The sequence below is a fragment of the Leuresthes tenuis genome, unplaced genomic scaffold (assembly GCF_036924035.1).
Source record: "Leuresthes tenuis unplaced genomic scaffold, fLeuTen1.0.hap1 SCAF_18, whole genome shotgun sequence".
NCBI lineage: Eukaryota > Metazoa > Chordata > Actinopteri > Atheriniformes > Atherinopsidae > Leuresthes > Leuresthes tenuis.
Window position 1 is genome coordinate 10,881,006 of NW_027325372.1, and position 20,221 is coordinate 10,901,226.

At 38.7% G+C, this 20,221-nt stretch overlaps 2 protein-coding genes across 2 annotated transcripts; one reads left to right on the forward strand and one right to left on the reverse strand.

Annotated features, from left to right (window-relative positions):
* The first annotated feature begins 1,867 nt into the window (after nt 1-1,867).
* On the forward strand, nt 1,868-14,947 carry dgat1a (diacylglycerol O-acyltransferase 1a). Its single transcript, XM_072370533.1, has 17 exons — nt 1,868-2,347; nt 3,969-4,056; nt 7,572-7,612; nt 8,077-8,162; nt 8,775-8,827; nt 9,232-9,337; nt 9,463-9,591; nt 9,836-9,910; nt 10,129-10,232; nt 10,352-10,390; nt 10,756-10,797; nt 11,069-11,113; nt 11,290-11,402; nt 11,737-11,802; nt 12,000-12,087; nt 12,579-12,641; nt 12,738-14,947. Exons 1-17 carry the CDS (start codon nt 2,055-2,057, stop codon nt 12,882-12,884), a joined length of 1,578 nt encoding a protein of 525 aa, XP_072226634.1. The 5' UTR covers nt 1,868-2,054; the 3' UTR covers nt 12,885-14,947.
* A 435-nt stretch (nt 14,948-15,382) lies between these two features.
* On the reverse strand, nt 15,383-17,480 carry LOC140274991 (cilia- and flagella-associated protein 20-like). Its single transcript, XM_072370381.1, has 5 exons — nt 17,378-17,480; nt 16,127-16,206; nt 15,931-16,042; nt 15,655-15,843; nt 15,383-15,548 (listed from the first exon to the last, which is right to left on the reverse strand). The coding sequence occupies exons 1-5, from the start codon at nt 17,459-17,461 to the stop codon at nt 15,408-15,410; spliced, it is 606 nt and encodes a 201-aa protein (XP_072226482.1). The 5' UTR covers nt 17,462-17,480; the 3' UTR covers nt 15,383-15,407.
* Nucleotides 17,481-20,221: the final 2,741 nt, after the last annotated feature.

Genomic DNA, 20,221 nt, shown 5'->3' on the forward strand with positions numbered 1-20,221 from the left:
TCTTACAGATATAAAGAAAATCAGGGTATAATTTATGTAAAGTACTTTATAATTAGAATTACATCAATGACAGAAATACTGATTTGGAAGAAAATCACATGCAGAGCAAAATCATAAATCAGCAATACATTTTGAAATATCCATAAAAGTGATTTTAGAATCCATTTAGTATCCTTAAAATAAACCAACTTGAATTCAATTAGTGTTATTGATGAGTTTGTTCAATCTGGATCTAAGTAATGCACACTTAAAGTGTTCTGATGACAAATTAACAGATGGATTAATGCAGAAGTAATAAAACGAATCAATTATGACAATAACAGCTGAATATCAGTTGTTAGTATGGATACATAAATGTAAAATATCTCTTGTTTACATATTTTCCCCAAATTATGACTCCTTTTCAATAACACAGTGCTTGTACTGTATCCAGAACCAAATGTTTTAAATAAAATAAGGAAGTGGTTGCCAGGTCAGGCACATAAAGTCATGAGGAAGTTTTTCTTGAAATACAAAGGCAATACATTTTTCACACTAGTCATGATGATGTTGTTATATTCTGTTTTTCTATTATTATATTGATTGTAAAATGTGCCACATCATAGTAGCAGCAAGAAGCTGCAGTCTTATTGTGTGTATTTTTTGGTTTTATAGATTTATAGAGTTGTGTTCAGAAAGGCTTCTTTAGCTCTGCTGCAATTAATAAAATAATGTGCAGGAGGTCAATCCTGCCAAAATCGATACGCTGCAACAACTTACAATGAATAACTCAGAATTAACAATTAATGCAAAATAAATCGCTTACTGCAGCATTATGATTTCCCTTCTGGGATTAACCATGTACTTTATGCTGAGAGCCAAAAGCTGCTGTGAACCTTTAAAGTGGCCTTTTAGAAAGCAGCGGGTTACATCACAATAGCTATCTTTTATTGACAGTCTATCGACACAATATTTGGTGTACATCAGAATGACTGACAAAGTACGGCTGCCTCCAGGCTTGCTGCAGACCAGCTAACAAACTAAAAAGGCACAGATGGCCTTTGTGTAATGCTTTTTTCTTTTTCCTTTTTTTTAGAACAATAGCCAGAAACTTTTAAAGGAATTGTGTAAAATACTGAAACTAGGATTGAAAAACTTTATGAAGGTAACTTGTATGATCAAATTGTCTTTTTTGCTGAGGAAGTTTTCTGAGTGAAATAACCCAGGAGTATGAGGGGAATACATGACAGAGGTGGTAAAAATACATGTATTTATCACAGCTTACTGAGGCTGATTCTTGTTGCAGTACCATTGTCTTTTCCTTATGTCCTGTTGAATTTCCCTTACCACCTTTCATTGACCTTTTTCCATCAAGGTTAAAGCAAAGTTTTGTGGAATAGGTATAGGTGGTATCTTTTTTTGGACTATTCAACCACATCTACCAACTTGGTTATCTGACTTGTTGATTTTTACTTACCACATAGCAGAATGTATGCTCCAAGTTGCCAGCAAATGCAGAATATGGATGCTTAACTGGTTTCATATTTCCACCTGAAAAAGACTGACACCAATCTCTTGATGGAAGGGGAATAAAGTTCACTCTGTGTCTTATTTTTATGTTAATGTTTATGCATTTGGCAGACGTTTTTATCCAGAGCGACTATATGTGTCTTATAATGGGAGATGTTATAGAGATGTTTGAATGTTATCTAATTTCAAATATTTAAAAGGAAGTTTTCGGCATTTGTTGGCTCGAAGTGGTCTAATCTTGTATCCGCATTAAATAATAAAACTATCGAAGAATAGCCGCTAATCCGGAAGTTGATCAGGACCGCTTCTCGATAGGGGGATGTCTGCTGAAATCACATATCTGGCAACCGTACTGGCAAATGCACCTTGAGCCTCACTGGTGGGGAAACGCTTTCCTCATTAGCAGCACTGACAGGGCACAACTTAGAGGAAGGTGTCCCTCCACTGTTCGTTTTCCCCTCGTTGTGAAGCCACGGAGAGAACCACAAATAAACGAGTACTAGCAATGTCGTGCAGGTAGAAGCTGCGTGACTGGAGCCGCAGAAATGAGCGAGAGGGCTGAGATAAGAGGGCCTGTAACCCGCAGGAGGAGGACAACCATCTCCGGCGCTGGCGGTGGATCGGCGAGCGTCAAACAAGCCAACGCGAGCAAGTGGCATGACGGCGGGGCAAAACCTCCACAGAACCCCGCTAAAGTCAAATCGGTAGCAGACGTTTCTGAGCATGCAAGTCACAACGGGAAGGTGGACAGAGAAGTGGGGGTGTCAGGGAAGCAGCAGCGCTCAAACAGCCCGAAGAAACAGCGGAATGCAGTGGAAGATATTAACAACAGACTCAGGTACCCCTTTCATTTAAAAAAGAAAAACATGATAACGGTCCAACGTTAAATGCGGAAGTAAACGGTAACTGTCAAGAGCAGCTTTTGTGTTTTCTTTATATATTTTTAAAAACTCTCTTTTTACATCCACTGATATTAAGAAGAGACTGCTGTTTCCTTTGCTGTTTACTTTAGCTGACTGCCACATCACAGAGGTTTGTTGGTTCACACGTCCTGAATGAATTAGGACCTATATTTTCTGATAGAGGCCCAGTTACAGAAAACCAAAATGCTTCTGTGCAGTATGATAACGCTCTGAAGACTAACATTTCACCTTCCCCTCATTAATTGAGGAATTTCAAAATATAAGCTGTGCATATTTCTTTTGACGCAGATAATTTTCTGTCCACTTATGCACAATGTTGTGTAGATATTTGCTGAGTGCCCCTCATGTCCACCTCATATCTAAGATGTTCTGACATCAGTTTGTTGCATAGTCACAAAACAGCGTGGTGTAACTGTCAGTACTGTAATTTGGATGACAGTGTGTGTTTTTGATCTATCAAGTTTATATCTGCCCATCAGGAGATTAATGGTTCATGAAATAAGTCGGGTAATAGACTCGGTGGTAGAATACACAATAGCCTGACCCTTACCCTACACATAACTATTAGTTTTATTGTTTAACACCCTCTCAGATAAGTCTTTGACAAGTCTTTGAAACTGTAATTTCCTTAAGTTGAAGCTACATTTACATAAACTGACAAGAGTGGAGCTTGAATTTCCACATCTATTTGACTCAAACTAAAAGATTTGACAACCAGCATCCCAACGGCATGTAACACTCAACATGTGGAAATCAGTGCTTTTAATGAGGCACTTGTGAATCAGACTGTTTTGTCCTTATTCTGTGGAATGGACTGTCGCAATGCTGGAGTTACGCACGAGTGTCTGTCTGCACGTTCCTCTGCTGGTTTGACTGAGAGCTGTTGTTATCGAGAAGTTTAAGTTTATGACTGTCATGCAGGTATTTGTTGTTTGGTCTTCTTTCATTCTATCCTACTATAGCCTTCTGTAGGTCGCCGTACGTCTCATTAATGATACACATTGTGAAGTCGAGGTGTTCTTCCTTCTCTTCTCCCCTGTCCTTACCTCCAATCCTTTTCAAATCTTTTTTAACCTCTCCATTACGCATGGTTGTGAAAAATTCCTGACTGATGAATACACTCAGTTTTTTCACAATCCTGCCTGGGATCAGTACCTTTAACATACATTTTTTACAACCCTTTCCTTGCCCGGTGGAGTTGTTGGAACAAACATTAGCTCACTGGATGTGATTCATTTATTGAAATGAGGGAGAAAAAATTCCCAACCTTGAGTTTCAAATTTGGTTCATGTAAAAATAAACAATAATTCACCGTCTGCATCTCTTAAATACTCAAAAGTTGTGAGACTCACCTAAATCTTAAATTCTAACGTGCTTTCAAAGTAATAGTTAACCTAAATTCTGGGCTTTTGAGGTTTAATATAACACGGCTACTTCTTAGAAAGTCCTTTGAAACTGTGGCTGAGGATTTAGTCACTTTTAAGTGTTTGATTTACACAAAAAAAACGTCATCAAACTCTTGTCTCTTTTCCTCAGCTGTCATGTTCTACAGGAGTCCCTCTTGAGCTCAGAAAGTGGCTACAGTAACTACAGAGGAATCCTCAACTGGTGTGTGGTCATGCTGGTGAGTAAAACAGCGCATCCATCGAGAATACAAAACGTTCCACTCTCCTGACTTTCAAAACATTAGACCTCTAGCAGAGCGGGCGATTTTTGGCGGTTGCTTCAACATCAAAAGTGCCGACCCAAGCTAGTGTCGTGCACGCCCAACAGCTCGTTTGTGTGACACTTTGACTTGTTGTGGTGTCTGATATGTTATCTCGCGTAACATAAGCAGATTAAACACATAGTTACTCACTCGTAAGTTTTGCTCCAGCCCTGTTCATTGTTTCCTTTGTTTTAACATGAATTCCTTTTATAAATGATGGTAGTTTCAGCAGTAGACATTTTAGTGGCTTCATTAATATTGAGGGTGTTTTATGTGCATTGAGATTCTGATGTATAATCCCATCATTTTGAGCTCTTACATGAAATATGGCTGGTATGGGTGCAGGGGAGATTTCACATCTATTGGTACTATGTTGTTATTTTATGTCATGACTATCACTCATATCTAAAAATCAAGGGGGCTCCAATCGATAAGGCAGTCGCATTATTGGCCAATATTTCTACTAAATAATTTGATCAGTTGTCACTAAAAAGCTTGATCAAAAGAGCTGATCTTTTATTTTTAGTAGAGAGGAGAACTGTAACAGCTCAAGAAAAGCATGTTGGACGGCTATGTGAGTACTCCAAGCTGGAGTTTTTTTGAGCTATTGAGGCTTCGTATCGAGGTCAGATCTATCTCTAGCTCTCACACACACACAAATAAATAATGTTAACAAAAGATAAGTAAAAGATTTCCCTCACTTGATCATGTCAGCAGCAAACGCAGCAGGCAGATGTCAACAGTGAAGCAGTGTTTTGCTGCATGGCTACGATGACATCACTGGAGTTGACTACATTAATTGAATCGCTGCAAGTCGCCACAGTCACTGAATCAGTGGGAACACAAACACGGGTACACCCTCAAAGTAAATATTCCTGAAACGAATATGTACTGATCACCTCTTTGCTGCCATAGCAACAGGAGACGCCAGACAGATTTCTGGTGCTGGTGGACTATTTACTTTTCTACACGTAAATGTACAGTTGTTCTCCAACTATACTGAAGAACAGGTGTCAGTAAGAACTACAAGGTCACTGCTACATAGAACCAATGGTTGGGACTAGACCCGATCAGGCCTCTAGTTGACAAATTTAACATAAAATGGTCGTCGATACAGAATCTGGGTGGGGGGTTACTAGTTGAAGATAAGTTATTTGTGTCAAAGTTGATTTTGTTGTTTGACTGAGGTCACTTCTGACTAACTGACTTTCTGTAGGAAAAGAAGAGCCTCTGCCTTGTTTCCGTGAAGGAATTCGAGTGTGTTTGTTCATCTCTAAAAGTTCTCTGTAGTTCTCTGTCTGGTTGGATGCATGGAGGTTGTTGGTCTATGTAAAATATGTTAGTGTGTGTGTGTACATTTCTGTGCCCCTGTTATTGAATATGCGGATGTGTTTGTTTGTGGCGTTTTTTTTTTTTCCAGATCAAATCTGATTTTGCAGTTCTGTGACAGGATTAATCCCGTCTTTGTATGTTTATATTGCCGTAACAACCACACATTCCACTATGTGGTCGCCAGCTGTCTCTGCTCACTTTTTATACGAAACCTTTGGGATCCTACTGTGTGAGTGTAGAGTGGCTAGCCTTAAATGTGCTTATCTGTCTGTCTCCATATCTACATTTCACAGCTTAGTTGTTTAATATGTCTGTCGCTGTTTCTAGAAATGAAAGAATTTAATGTGTTCTTGTCCTTACTTCCTCTTCATACTCGGCCTTAAAGTATTCAAGTTGGACAAAATAGCAGACAGTCCTGTTTTATGCTGCTGGGATGTCTCTCTCTGGTGACTGAGGAATCATTGGAAAGTCATTCTGAAAAAGAACTTTAAGTTGTCCTCTGTCTATCAGCTCAAACCAATCTATTAGAAATGTTGCCTTCTACAAGTAGACCTACGTGTAATGTACAAGACAGATGTACAATGTACAAGACACAATATCAAGTCATCCTTGGTGAAATGTGGTATGGGTACCTGGTGCACTTGCTGCATCGTGTCATTGTTTGTGCTGAAGTGCAGCCCACCAAACATTTGAATGGCTGAAATTACGATAGAGCTGCAAGCTCCGTCTTTTTTCTAGCCAAACGTTTGATCGTTCAGCTCTTTAATGGCACCTGTTTCCTAAATCATCTTTGTGTGTCAGGGTCCAAAAGTCCAGCCAACTTCTGTATCTCCTTCTATTTTTATCTTACCAACAACCCACTTCTGATTAGTCTCTCTTGTCCTCAATGGGGAGCGCTGGCTTTTTAATTGGATACGTTTGTTACTACAGCTTTATTAAAACTCGATTTGAACAGAAAAAAAACCCAGATATAATGTGCAATAAGTTAATCATGTGAGCAGAGTTGATTAAAACTGTAAAACCGATCACATATTGATGCAGATATTCTTAAATCTAAATGCATGGCACCAGGATGAAGTGGCTCTTTTATCAGGAACTGGGGGTTCGGTTAATCTACCTCCTGCTGAAGTGTGTTTGTTCTTGCCACCTACCAGCCTTCTCTGCCTTTGCACACTGACCTTTCTGTGAACAGGGATGATAGAAAAGACTCTGGTGCAAGTGAAAATATTGCAAAATCTCATTTTGCAATGCTCCTTTTTAAAAATGTTCTGTAAAGGCGCCTGGCCCATTCATTCTGTTTCTACATGACTATCCTCTTGTTCATGTTGAAGGTTACTGAGGCAAAGGTTACTGGTGTGGACAGAATACATTGTTGGATCAAAAACACATTGCTGTGGGGTCTTGGCAAACCAAAGTGCATCATTACTTTGGCATGAACTTACCATATGTCACTAACTGCCCTGTTACTCTAAATACCTGTGCAACAGTGAACGTCACTTCCAATAAAAACAATCTAAAGATGTTGCAGCATAAAGTGTGGGCTTCTAAGTTGAGTGTGTAATTAGGTGAAAGCTGGACTTTAACCTTGGACTCAAATGCTCAACATAATCATAAAGCAATTTAGTTGAAGCTTTCTAACAGAGGGAGCAGCAGCGGGATGTGATAACAGTCCGTGTCTAATGACAGCAGGAATATGTTGCTAAGATTAGATGCGATGCGAACAGATATGAAAGATGGGAAACTTTTCCGTTGCTGATGTTGGCTCCTCTCAGCTGTGCACCTGTGTCTGTGTGTTTTGTGGACAGCTACTCTTTGTTCTTCTTACGCTGTTTTTTTTTTCTTTTCTTTTTTTTTTGTTCTTGCTTTGAACAAGAACTGACTCCAGACATACAGAGAAAGAACAGTTAAACCTGCAGGCCAGTCACAAGAAAAGTTGTTGAAAGAGAAATGATAAGCCAGATTTAAAGCTAAGCATTTTTTAGCCTATTAACAAAGGTCAGACTCATTGGAAGGCCAGAAGTAAAACAACCTCAAGCTCTTCAATATTTGTTCTGTATGTTTCTCGTTAACTCTCAGCTTTTTTTTTTCTTTATTTGTAGGTTCTTAGTAATGCACGTCTCTTCTTGGAGAACATTATAAAGTGAGTATACAGTTCTACACAGATCTAAGTTTATATTCTCTCCTTTGAAGTGATGCAACTGGGCCCTTACATTTGACCTCCCACAGGCCTTCCCGTTTAATCTTTGCCCCTAAAATGTTGCATTTTATTACACCACATTGATTTTTATCTTGACGTAATGGAAAGCGAAGAGCATCTCCAGCTAAAACAGCTTAAAGTAAATTAATTACTACAGTGCATATGTATCTATTTTATTTATCAGACAATTATGTCAGTTTTAGATTAAGATGATTTATTTTTAGATTAGAAATTGAGTTTGTTTTTTTTTTCTGTTCACCTCCTCTCATCCCATAATTATACCACTCACTGTGATTAACAAAAGGAAGTGAAGTTCAGCTCACCATCATGTAACTATTAATGCAACCTTATATTAAAATTATGTTGGATCAATAATAGTAATTTCTCTTCTCCTCCCCCTCCTCCAGGTATGGCATCTTGGTAGACCCTATTCAAGTGGTGTCTCTTTTCTTAAAGGACCCCTATAGCTGGCCAGCAGCTTGCCTAATCATTGGTATGAAGCTTTTATTTTACCGCATTAATCTAAACGCAACGTGAATGTCTCAGGCCATATTTACGTCTGTCGTGAAGGTGCATCTTGGGTGATCTGATCAAAAGTGGACCGCTCTAAGTGCTTTAGTGTCATACCTGGTTCACCTGGTAGGTGAACGCTTGTGATCTGATCTCATCCCTGCAACACAAGACAGAAGTTAAGAAGTAAAGAGGATTGTTTTTATACTTCTGTGTAATGCTGTCCATTTGTGGTCATATCACCAAATACACATGTTCTTGTCTTTCAATCAGATGTTCAACTTTGACCTTTTAGAGTAATGTTCCAGTTGAGCTTAACAAATCATTGCTGTGTTTCCCTCTCCAAAATCAGAGTAGATGAGTTTTGGATGGTTTTTTTCGGCCTAGTAAACTGTTTCACTGCTTGTTAATGTCACAAAAGATACAGTTTAATGTTTCAGTAGTCCAGACGCTCAGATGTGGCTAGAAGAAGCATAGTTGGCAATGATCACCACTGACTACCTATACTGTTTATCTTACTTAATGGTGTAAAAAGGGATTGTTCACATATTTGAGTTGCTGTAGCCGATGAATCTCTTTCTGTTTTGGGTTTTAGTGTCCAACGTGTTCATCTTAGCAGCGTTGTACACAGAGAGACGTCTGGCTGTGGTAAGTCCTTACTGCAACGTTCACTGCCTGTGACCCACTCAACTGTGGATTTCTTGAACTACGGCTTACTTATTTGATATTTATCAGCTATTTTCATTAGATATGATGGTATATTTTGGTGATACTATTTTCATATACTGTAAACAAAAGGGGATCGATTGATATCACTTTAATAATGTTTGTTTGAAGCAGGTGCTTTGTAGATCAGAGTTCCACGCCTTTTTACGCCCGCTGTTCACTCCCATGATGAACCCACTGCTGATCCACATTAGATAGTGTATATTGTTCAAATCGTTGTCTCACACGAATATCAAAATACTGTCGTTCTCTGAAATCAAGGACATTTATAATCACAAATGAATGTTTCCAGTAACAGGACACTTTTCCTCCATCATCCATTCTAGGGTACAATCTCTGAAACTGCTGGATGGATTCTTCACATTTTCAACCTGACATGCTTGTTGATCTTTCCCTCATTTATAGTGCTCACTGTGACCTCCATGACCCCAGGTATGTTTAAACACTAGATTGTGCATTATATTTGAAATGATGATTACTTTTCATCTTTCGCATCATGATCATTTATTGCACCTCGTTAATTGGCCGTTGTGGTTGTCTGTGCTTGTGTGTGTCAGTGGGTGGTGTGCTCTCTCTAGGAATCTACACTGTGCTGTTCCTCAAGCTGTACTCTTACCAAGACTCCAACAGGTGGTGCAGAGAAATCGGACAAGCCAAAGCCAAAAGACTGACACGATCATATTCATGTAAGTGTATGAAAATACGGCTCACAATTGCAGGATTATATTTTATTTTGCTGTTGTGCTCCAACACCATCCAGTGGTGGCTGAGGTTCACGGAGGAACATTGTAAGTCAAAGTTGTGTTACTTGATTTGCATTGTCACTGCATGTGGTTTAGGGCTATTTTAGGCTGCATTATGATTGAGTGCTTTTCTCTCAAAATGTTGAATGTCTCTTTGCTGTTTTTTTTTTTTTTTTTCTATTTCCAGGTCCCAATGTGGCACAGTCTAATGGTTCAGCAGTTCATTTAAATGTCTCCTACCCAGGCAACCTCACACATAGAGGTGATCATGCATGATTGCAGTCTTGAGTATAATAGACCAGAACTTCAAGCTAGAACACATTACTTTGACCAGTTCAATGGCCCAAAGTTTTAAATGTAATCAAAGATATTTCAATCACAAAATGTTTCACTTCAAAATCAAGCTTGCTCTAAAACTTAATGTAGTGTTGTGCATTTACTGCTGAATAACCAGTTGTCCGCACTTGTGTTTGTCTTCAGACGTGTACTACTTTGTTTTTGCCCCAACTCTCTGCTACCAGCTCAACTTCCCACGATCTTCTCGAATACGCAAAGGGTTCCTGATAAGACGGCTTTTTGAAATGGTGAGAGGAAACGATTACAATTGTTCCAACTTATCAGTCCATGGCCCAATTAAGTTGAGTCTCAACAGATGAACATGTGTGCATATTTTGTTTAAATCCTACATTTTTCTTTGTTGCAGCTTTTTCTTATGCAGTTGTTGGTGGGATTGATACAGCAGGTTTGTATGATAGTCACACCGAATTTACGCTTTTGTTGTGGGTTATAGTTATTTTTAACTGAGATTAAGTGGAAAAAATATGGAGCTGGTGACGGAGGGTAATATTCCAAGAAACAATTCAGAATAAAAGGGCAAATTTATAAGAAAAAATGGATTCTCTGAGATTATAGAGTCATAAATGGTGACTGTGGACTAAAATCACGAGTATTTCTTCATTTCTAAACCCAGTTGCAAAGTGTAATTTGATTAGGACTTCCCCAACAAGCTAACTTTCACTGTTATGCTTGTTTTTTTTCTCTGAATTTTACATATGTTAGTCGTACTTTAAGAAACGACACAGAATGATTCAAATGTGTTTCTTTCAGTGGATGGTGCCCACTATTCAGAACTCAATGAAACCATTCCAGGTATGTGAACTGTTTATACACACTGTGTATTTTCTGCAAAATAACTTTTTTATTTTTATTTTATACAGTCGTCTTGCTTATCATTTGGCCACGTTCCAATAACCTTGCTAACACATTCTGCCCTAAATTGAATTCACATAACTAACAGTTAGTAGTCTCTCAGTTTCTGGGGGAACAGAAGTAGCTTTTTGCTTAAAAAAAAAAAGGAGGCAAGAAGGTGTCTGTAATTTGTGTTATGAGAACTTATGATTTTATTCCTTGTGTTTAACAGGAAATGGACTTTTCCCGGATGGTGGAGCGACTGCTGAAACTAGCTGTGTGTATCCTGACAGAGTAGTGACCTTAGTGACTTTATTTAACTAAAAACAAAAAAAAAAAAACACGCACACAGTGAACCGTGTTGCTTTCAAAGATTTTATGTTATTAGACGAAAAGCGACAGTAGAGTAACCTTACCAACCCAGACACCTATTCCTCTCCATTTCTATCCCAGGTCCCTAACCATCTGATATGGTTAATATTCTTTTATTGGTTTTTCCACTCCTCTATGAACTTTGTGGCAGAGCTGCTGCAGTTTGGAGACAGAGAGTTCTACAAAGACTGGTGGTGAGTGGAGCTCCTACAGTATTAAGTGGCATTTTGTATACAGACACACCGTGTTTAGGTTGAAGGAGAAAAAAAAAAAAGACATTGGTCAGGTACACTTTCTCCCACTTAACCTGACAGCAAGTTCTTTCATTTTAGTTGTGAACTATTTAAAGGTAAGAACATCATATAAGTCATGGTGGTGATTATAAGTACAAGTAGTTCCCATACAAACAGTTACACATGAGGATAGAAATGTATTCATTTGAAAAGTGTAGCATTTATTCAGAGCACCTGATAATCTCGAGATCAAATATTTATTTATTTATTTATATATTTATTTTGGTTATTTCAGGAACTCTGAGACCGTCACATATTTCTGGGCCAACTGGAATATCCCAGTACACAAGTGGTGTCTGAGGTGAGCACCAAGCTTTATATGGGATTTATCTAACTTTTTACTTTACTTGTTTTGGCTTCACACTCATTGTAATTTGTATAATTCACAATGAGCACAATAGCAAACCAGTCAAGGTGGGGGGTTCTTTCTTCGTATTTTCAGCTAGATTACAAATGCAAAGATGGTGATGCCTGTGTGTGCATGTCTGTGTTTTATAGACACTTCTATAAGCCAATGTTGAGAAGGGGGATCAACAAGTTTCTGGCTCAAACTGCTGTTTTCCTGGTTTCTGCCTTCTTCCATGAGGTAAACAAACACTGAGTCTTTACACAATATTTTAGTGCCATTTACTTTCATATTCCTGTGCAAAAACATCAGTGTGTATTTCTTATATCACTGCCTCTTTTTTTACCACTTCCTCCTAAAGCACCAATCATGTGAATTGTTGAAATGTCTCACAGCTGCAAACATGAGTCGCTCGTTCATTCTAAACCCACGAAGGGGGGGGGACTTTTTAATGTGGGTAAATATTACTGGTCACGATTAGTCCGCTGACTTAGTTCCATCTTGCATTTTAAAAAGAGGTAAAAGACTAGCAACAAAGTCCAATTTCAGTTTCTAACTCAGTAATCTGAAGCAACGATTTTAGCCAGATGGAAGTTCACGTAACCGTGGTAATGCCTTTTCCAAAAACCGGCTTTAAACAGCTGTGATTGTTATTGAGTGTTAGGAGTGGGCTTTCTCTCCTCACATTTACACACTTAATAATGTGCAAACTATCTCTCCTTCCTGCTCAGTACCTGGTGAGTATTCCTCTGAAGATGTTCAGACTGTGGGCCTTCATGGGGATGATGGCTCAGGTAACGGAACCAAAACTTTCTCGAATAAGCTGCTCTCATCCACACTGTGTCCAGACCTGTGCTCACATGCTAACCTTTGGCCTTTAATCCTTTCAGGTTCCACTGGCCTGGTTTGTGAGTCGTTACCTTAATGGAAACTACGGCAATGCGGCCGTGTGGATCTCGCTCATCATTGGACAGCCAGTGGCTGTGTTGATGTATGTCCATGACTACTATGTCAGTCATTATGGGAGCACTTCATAGCACTGGACAAACACACGTTCTCCTTCATAACAATGATGGACAATGATGGAAAGCTAATTTGAAGCTGCCTCAGCTTTTATCTTTGCACTTCAGAGAACTGGACCACATTGTGACGGGAAGTTATCTTGGATATTTAAACAACACGAGAAGCGCTTGGTGTTAAGCTCGAGTTCACTTTCATAGGCCAAACATACTGTTCCTGTCAGCCTGGAAACAGCCTGGAAACCACAATCTGTTCATAGTTTCAACTTCAAACATTTGATTCTGAGCCCGACGTGAAGCGGCACAAGAAACAATCCTACTTTGTTCCAGTTTGTTAAGCTTAAGAAAGTAATTTAACACCTTGAAACCAAGAACTTCTCCAGAGTTGTAAATGTTTAAAAAATACACTCACGTCAGTTGCAATGAATGTTAACCACTGCCAAGCGAATACAAGCTAGAACAGGATCCTGCCTACATGAAATTCACGTTTCGATACCAGTGGCTGAGTAGTCGCCGCTTGTGTATCCCAAAGAAACTCGTGCATTTGAAAGCCAGTTTGCTTCTAAAAAGTAAGGCTTGAAATTCCAGTTCGACATCTCAGACGTTGTCAGCTTTCAAAATTGACCACGGTGACATTTTTTAACATCTATTCTCTGTATAAACTCATATCCCTTCCTCTTTGGTGCAATACAGTATTACACACGATGAATTCAGTTGTTAACCATGATTGAGAGAAGCAAGGTTCCCTTTACTGACGAACTGAAGGGACATTATTTCGACTTCGTTTGTACAATCATGGATCTGTTTCTCACCTACAATCAATGCAAACTCATAGATTAACACTACATGTTTGTATTTTGCCTTGAATTTGTCTTTGATCTGCAGCTCGAGTTGCTTATTATTTTGTATTTCTGTTTGTTTATGTGACTGTTTGCAGTTCAGTTCTGCCACGCTGACATTTCTGTGCTAAACCAGTGATTTGAGGCAGTGTTTGATTTACCTGTTTGGAACCAATTTTTTTTGCACTTTACAGAGATGCATGCCTTTGACGCAAGCAATAGATTTCTATGAATGTATTCTCCGAGTTTAATTGATCATGTAAAGAGAACAGCTTTTGTTGCAATAATCTGTGTGTCGTATGATTTACGTGGTGAAATGAAATTTTGTTGTTGAATTGTGCAGGTTGAAAGGATGAAAAGGAGATTCTCAAACGGCCTCGTTCTGTTAGATGTTCCAACAGTATTTACATCAAATCTATTTCTTACTTTGATAACTGTCCACTGCTGCCATGCAGGTCAATACAAGAAGATGCTTTATTTAAGATTTGATCTTAGAAAAGAAATTTGAGTTTTTCATATGAAACGAGGGTTGTATTTTTCTCCTTATTGATCACGTTTCACAGTATCAAACATCCTAAATAACAAGTGCCTGCTGTGAAAAAAACAAACAAAGATAATGAGCTTACTTTTTAAAATATGCCAAATACTTAGAGAAGACATTAAAAATAGGAACTAGACTTTAACCTTTTTCAGTGTCGCGATTAGACTGAAAACACTAAATTTTAAAGCAACTTTCTTCTTTGTATTTTACTTGAAAACCTAATTTTATGACAGTTCTGCATACATTTCATCATGTTCTAGGTATTTAAGTTTTTTATCGACATTATATATTGCAACTCTGCGACAGACCTGTATGGATGCCACAGAGTGACCATCTGAGGACTTTTCTTGAGGTCGCACGTCTTGTTTACTAAGTCAGCAACTTTGTGTAACTGAATGCCGAGAGCTTTTTCGCCACCGGAGTTGAATCAGCAGAACAGTGTTCTCACCACAGCTTTTTACACACCCTGCGAAATGTTAATGAGTCCAATTAAAAAAAATCCAGCTTTGCATTAAACATTTTAAGAGTTTATTTATGACTGAAGTAATGGATACGGGATGTGAAATGAATGTATTGCCAGTTTTGCTCATAATGTGTAGGGAAATCTGAGTGAAACAATGATCATGTTTTGAGAATGCAAATAATTTGCAGAATCTTTCATTGAAAATATTTGTGCTGTTTGATAAAGATTGTTTATATCTGATGAAAAAAGCTGGTCTTTTTTTCTTAGAATATTTCAAAACAAGCAGTAGAGCCTCAGAATATTAGCAGGAATCAGGATTTCTTGGTCATTTCACAACCTGCAAACAGATCAGTGTCTACGACACACTTTAACTGTTGACCAATGCCTTCCCCGTATATTAATGATTTAATTTCTTAACCACTTTCCTCTGACAAGAATCCCGTCTCTTACATCTGTAAGGACGTATCAGTTCATAGAAAAAAATCTTTATTGTACAGACTGCAACACTTAACTCCACTCTTGTATGTACAAAGTTGGAGCTAAACTCCACGTCTGGGGCACTGTGAGGCTCGAGAGGCTCTATTGCTGCAAGAAACAAACACAAATATCAAGAAGTGAAAGTTGTCTGTCACCAGCGGCTGTCATTACACAGAACAATATTCCTCTTTCTACCTCTAATTGAACAAAAACATGAATAGTTATGAGACTGCACATACTGTATTGATTTTGGCCTTCTGGTTCTGGACAGGCAGGTAGAGCTTAAACTCTGCAGGGAGCTCATCCTCAGAGTAGAGTCTGTCTGTGAAATACACCCTCCTAACACGACAGTTTGCATGAATCTAAGAAAAACAGGTCAGATGATGGCAGGAGAAAAGCAATTTGACATTGTATAATCCCATCAGAGCAAATGGCATCTGAAGACGGCTGATTCATCTGTGTGCTGACCTGTACACGTAGTGTTTCAGTATAATTGGTTCCATAGGCCCTCCTGGTGAAGTCTGACAGGTTGAACTGAATCTGGTTCCAGCCGTCATCCAGCCTCATTGGCATGGTGCAGATGAACGGCTTCACTCGCGTCGTGCTCTGATAGTTACTCGCTCGAAACCTCCTTCGAACATTTTTATCATCCAGCACCTGAGAGATGAGAAAGAAATGTGGAGGCAGACGACACTGGTGACCATGAATTTATAGGATGCCATCAAGGAAAGAGTGAATGTGTACCTGGACTTCAAACGTGAAATACTTCTTAAGGTTCTTAATGATCATGGCCAAAAAAGGAAGCCTGACGCCGAGCGTCTTCTTGGGGTCTGTGGGGCATGTTATATAGGTGGTGCTGCAGGGAGGGGAGAGTTGATTCAAGTGAGACGAATGCTTGATTAAGTGAACCTGAGCTGATAAATCAGTCAACAGAAGTCACCTGACGTTTGCTCCCTCAACCTCCAGCACTGTTGAGTTTATGTCCTTGTCTGTCATTTTCTTGATATGGCCATTCCTCACCTGGGAACACACAAATGATAAGTATATTTTTTTGTTTTAAATCAGAAATTAAGCTGTTAGTACTAGCACACTGCAGACAGTTACTAAGAAGTCTAAAGATATACGATGTAAAATGCTGTGCAAAGTCAGCATTCTATATATTACAAAATCCACATCCCAGTGCAAAATCACTGAAATGTCAAATGATTCCTGACAATGTAAGCTGGCTAATGAAATATTTTCCATTACAAAAAATATAAAAATGAGGCTTCTGCATGTTTACTGAGAACTTGGCCTGGACCACTGGAGTGAATGCATAGTGCTGATAGTAAGACACACAATTTGAAGTGTGATCACATTGGGTTGCATGTGTGCAAAAGCACTACACTGCCTAACCGAGGACTTCCAGTCCCTAGAAGCGTGGCATAAAAGGTATATTCCAGCATGGTGATCGTCTGAAGCATACAGGTATTAGGCCTGTCCTGAATCTTATAGAACAAATATTGTGTATCTTAAAAAGAAAGGTAGAACAACAGAATGCCCTGCTACAAAAGGCGCATGCAGAATCAGGGCTCCATGTAGAGAAAGAATAAAGGCTGTCGCCAAAAACGTATAAAGTTTGAAAAGAGGACAACATGAAAATCTGAGTAACTAAAGGTGTAGTGAGTGTGACTTGTATTTTGTATAGAATAAATGTAATGTAGTATTTCCAAATACCTTTGCATAAGCTGATCACAATTTCTGATCTAATATGGGCATCATTGCTTAAGTGTTGCTTAGCAACAGCACCTTCAAAACTTGCGTTGCTACAATTAACCAGTCAGAATTGAGGACTGGATGAATGTAAAAATGTATTTAAATCAACTTAATAACATCAAAATAACACCAGCTGCCTCATTTTATTAAAGCCACGAGACCACGACACACCGTCAAAATAAACATTTGTGTACAAAATCAGTTCTGGCCATAAGCTGTGTTTCATTTTTAACATAACAACTGAACTAGTAAGAAACCAGAACCCCCACCAACCAAAAATGATGGGTATTAAACGCTACATATAACTGACACAACACCCGTCTGTAGTTTTGACATAGCATGCAAAATAAATATTCAAGAACAAAACTTTAGTACAATTCGGCAAATAAGTTAATTGAACCTGGCTTCATAACATCCATTCTAAGTCGCTGCTTACCTTTTTGTCCCATATTTGAAGTGGTTTACTGCCTATGCTGTATAAAACAGACAAAAACCCGCTCTGGAACGTATTTTTAAACATCTTAAATCTGTTGAGTACAAAGTGGCTGTGCCCAGGAGTTAGACCAGGAATATCGTTGCTATGTGCCTTCATGGTTGCTAACCGGTGTTTGTTTACAGATTTTATTTCCCTGTCAAACGCCAATGGTTCCACGTGGTAAGAAATAAATACATAAGTAAGTAAATTAAATAATCGTTGTTACAGCTGAAAAAAAAATTAAAAATTGAAATCAACATGTCTTTCCTGGAGAATCTACAGGTGTAGGAACTTAAGTCCTATAATGTTGTTCTCACGGAGTCTTAAATGCTGGCACAACCCGGTCACCATGGTAACAGCTTTTAATAATGCGCTTATTTCAGCCAAAACCACAATTATTTCTTTTCATAAATGAAGGGCCGAGACATTATGTAAAACGTAAGTAAAAAAAACAGATTACAATGGTTTTCATATCTTTGAAACCAATATTTTATACACAATAGAACACGTTGAAAGTGAGACATTTTACCGTTTCATGAAAAATATTAGTCCATCGTGAATTTGATAGCAGCAACATGTTTAAAAAAAAGTAGGGATGTAGGAAACTGAAAGCCTGAAAAGTTAAACAGCAAAAAATTAAAAAAATTGTGTCTATAAGGTGTGGGCCAATTTCAGAATAATGTTACCCAATGTATAATTGAGAGAGACTGCCTATTTCATCATCTACAGTACCTACATAATCATGTTACCATCATGAATAAAGTATTTTTCTATTCTATTCTATTCAATCAAAAGATTTCAAGAATCTGGAAACGTCTGCGTGTGGGACAGAGGGATCAGCTGAAATCAGTGTGGGATGTGTGTTTTCTTCGGGCCCTCGGGCAGAGCGGCATTAGAAACATTCTGTCATGGAAACCACTGCATGGGCTCAGGAACACTTCCACAAATTGTTGTCTGTGAACATAAATGCAGGTTAAAGCTCTGTCATGCAAAGAGGCCAGTGAGAGTGTGTTTTGGCCTAAAGATGTTCAGTTCTCAGTTTTCACAAGTCATCTCCAGAGTCCAAAAACATCTTTATACCAAGAAAAACATAAACAATTCAAGGTGGGGATGTTTTAAATAGATGGTTAAATTGATACAGAAGAGGCTAACTTAGTTTTGACATCATATCACTTTTAACACATCCTCAACTATTTCAGAGGTGTGACACTTTGTCATATGTCCATTATCTATGATCTCCTAAATATAGTAAAAGAAACAATGCAGACAAAACAAAGATACCTTGAATATTAAATGCTGAGGTATCATAAAGCAGTATAAGATGACTATGCCATTTCAATGCACTACTTTTGATTTGTCAACAATTAAGTACACCGTGCATTAAAATACTTCAGTTGGTGAGAGGGGGACAGAGAACAAACTTTTAACTGGGTACACACAAACCTGAAGCCTCAACTCTTTCAGTTATTCTCAAATTACAGCTTTTCTTCTTTTCTTTTTTTTTTATATAGTCCCCAGCATCATTTTGCCCCATCTGTTATCACATTCTTGTAACTCTAAGCCCGATTAGCACGACTTCCATCTGTCAAGTCCCTACTGTTGACACGCGAATGCTGTTTTCACACAAAATACAGTCATTTAACGTTTTAATAATCCAGTCTGGAGACATAAATGGGCGTTTTGAATCTACAATGGCACACGCTTAAAGGAAGATTTTTTTTCAGTTTGTAGAACTGTGGTCCTGATGTTCCGTGTCATTCCTAAACTGCCTTTTCTCTCCAAGGTGCTGTACAAAGTTGTTCATCACCAGCTCCAGACCTTCCTTGACAAAATGGTGCCACTGAAATAAATACGTCTGTATTTTTGGACACATAATAGCACAGCATCAGCACTTTTCAAAGTTTATAATCATCTTCTATAAATGACACTCAGAGTATTCTGCTGCCAATAGTGCTTTTCGATGTCAATACGTCATTTGATAGGATGGGTCAAAGTATCCTCGTGTCCTATCCGGAAGACTGCGGTCATTTAAATCATGTTTATGTTCATGCATTTAGCAGACGCTTTTATCCAAAGCGACTTACTCTCAGATCCCAGGTAGGCAGGTAGCGTAAGGGGTCTCATCCGGTGGAGTCAGGCTCATATTAAAAGGGCAGAAGTGTTTCTGTCAGGTGGGTGGTTTCTCATAAGCATCAACTTCCCTCACATTTGGAGTTCCACATGGGTCTGTTCTTGGTCCAATTACCCTGCTGCCTCAGTGGTGACCTCAGCAGGTCTTTGGCAAGTCTTTAAAAACTCCAAAAACGGGGTGATTTTTGACAAGATTTGATAAACAAATAGTGTGTCAACGAGGCCCTGCTTTCTCGTCCAAAAGGCCACAGCACCCTGCTTACTCTTAAATGTGCTTGAAAATAAAGTGCCTTGACTTGGACAAGGGAGAGGAAGAGGATGAGGGAGAGCATTAGCTGGACCAGGGAGACACATGGAAACTGGCCGCAGTAACATGTCAGCTGATGATTACCAAAGTCGAATAACAAGTGCCACGCATTTCTGCCTAAGGTGCACTGTAAGGGACAATTTAAGAAGAGATCTTGACAAAAAAAACCTGGCCAAATGCTCAAGGAAGGGTAGATTAGCACAGGACTGTGTTTGGACAGAAAATACGTGCAAGTGTTTGAAAGACTGATTTGACTTTGAGTCAGGTTTGTTGTGTTTGGATCAAATTTGGGTGTTGTTAGTGTGTGATTAAAAATATACGGTTTTGAGAAGAAAATTTAACATTAGCGCTATCAAAGGAAAACTACT

Bases quoted from the DNA above. Each gene is read 5' to 3' on its own strand.
- dgat1a (XM_072370533.1), top strand. From the start codon at position 2,055: ATGAGCGAGAGGGCTGAGATAAGAGGGCCTGTAACCCGCAGGAGGAGG. The intron at 12,088-12,578 runs GTAAACAAACAC...CTTCCTGCTCAG, and splicing joins TTTCTGCCTTCTTCCATGAG to TACCTGGTGAGTATTCCTCT. The intron at 12,642-12,737 runs GTAACGGAACCA...TAATCCTTTCAG, and splicing joins TCATGGGGATGATGGCTCAG to GTTCCACTGGCCTGGTTTGT.
- LOC140274991 (XM_072370381.1), bottom strand. From the start codon at position 17,461: ATGTTTAAAAATACGTTCCAGAGCGGGTTTTTGTCTGTTTTATACAGC. The intron at 16,043-16,126 runs GTGACTTCTGTT...CCCTCCCTGCAG, and splicing joins GTTGAGGGAGCAAACGTCAG to CACCACCTATATAACATGCC. The intron at 15,549-15,654 runs GTCAGCACACAG...TGTTTTTCTTAG, and splicing joins CTGAAACACTACGTGTACAG to ATTCATGCAAACTGTCGTGT.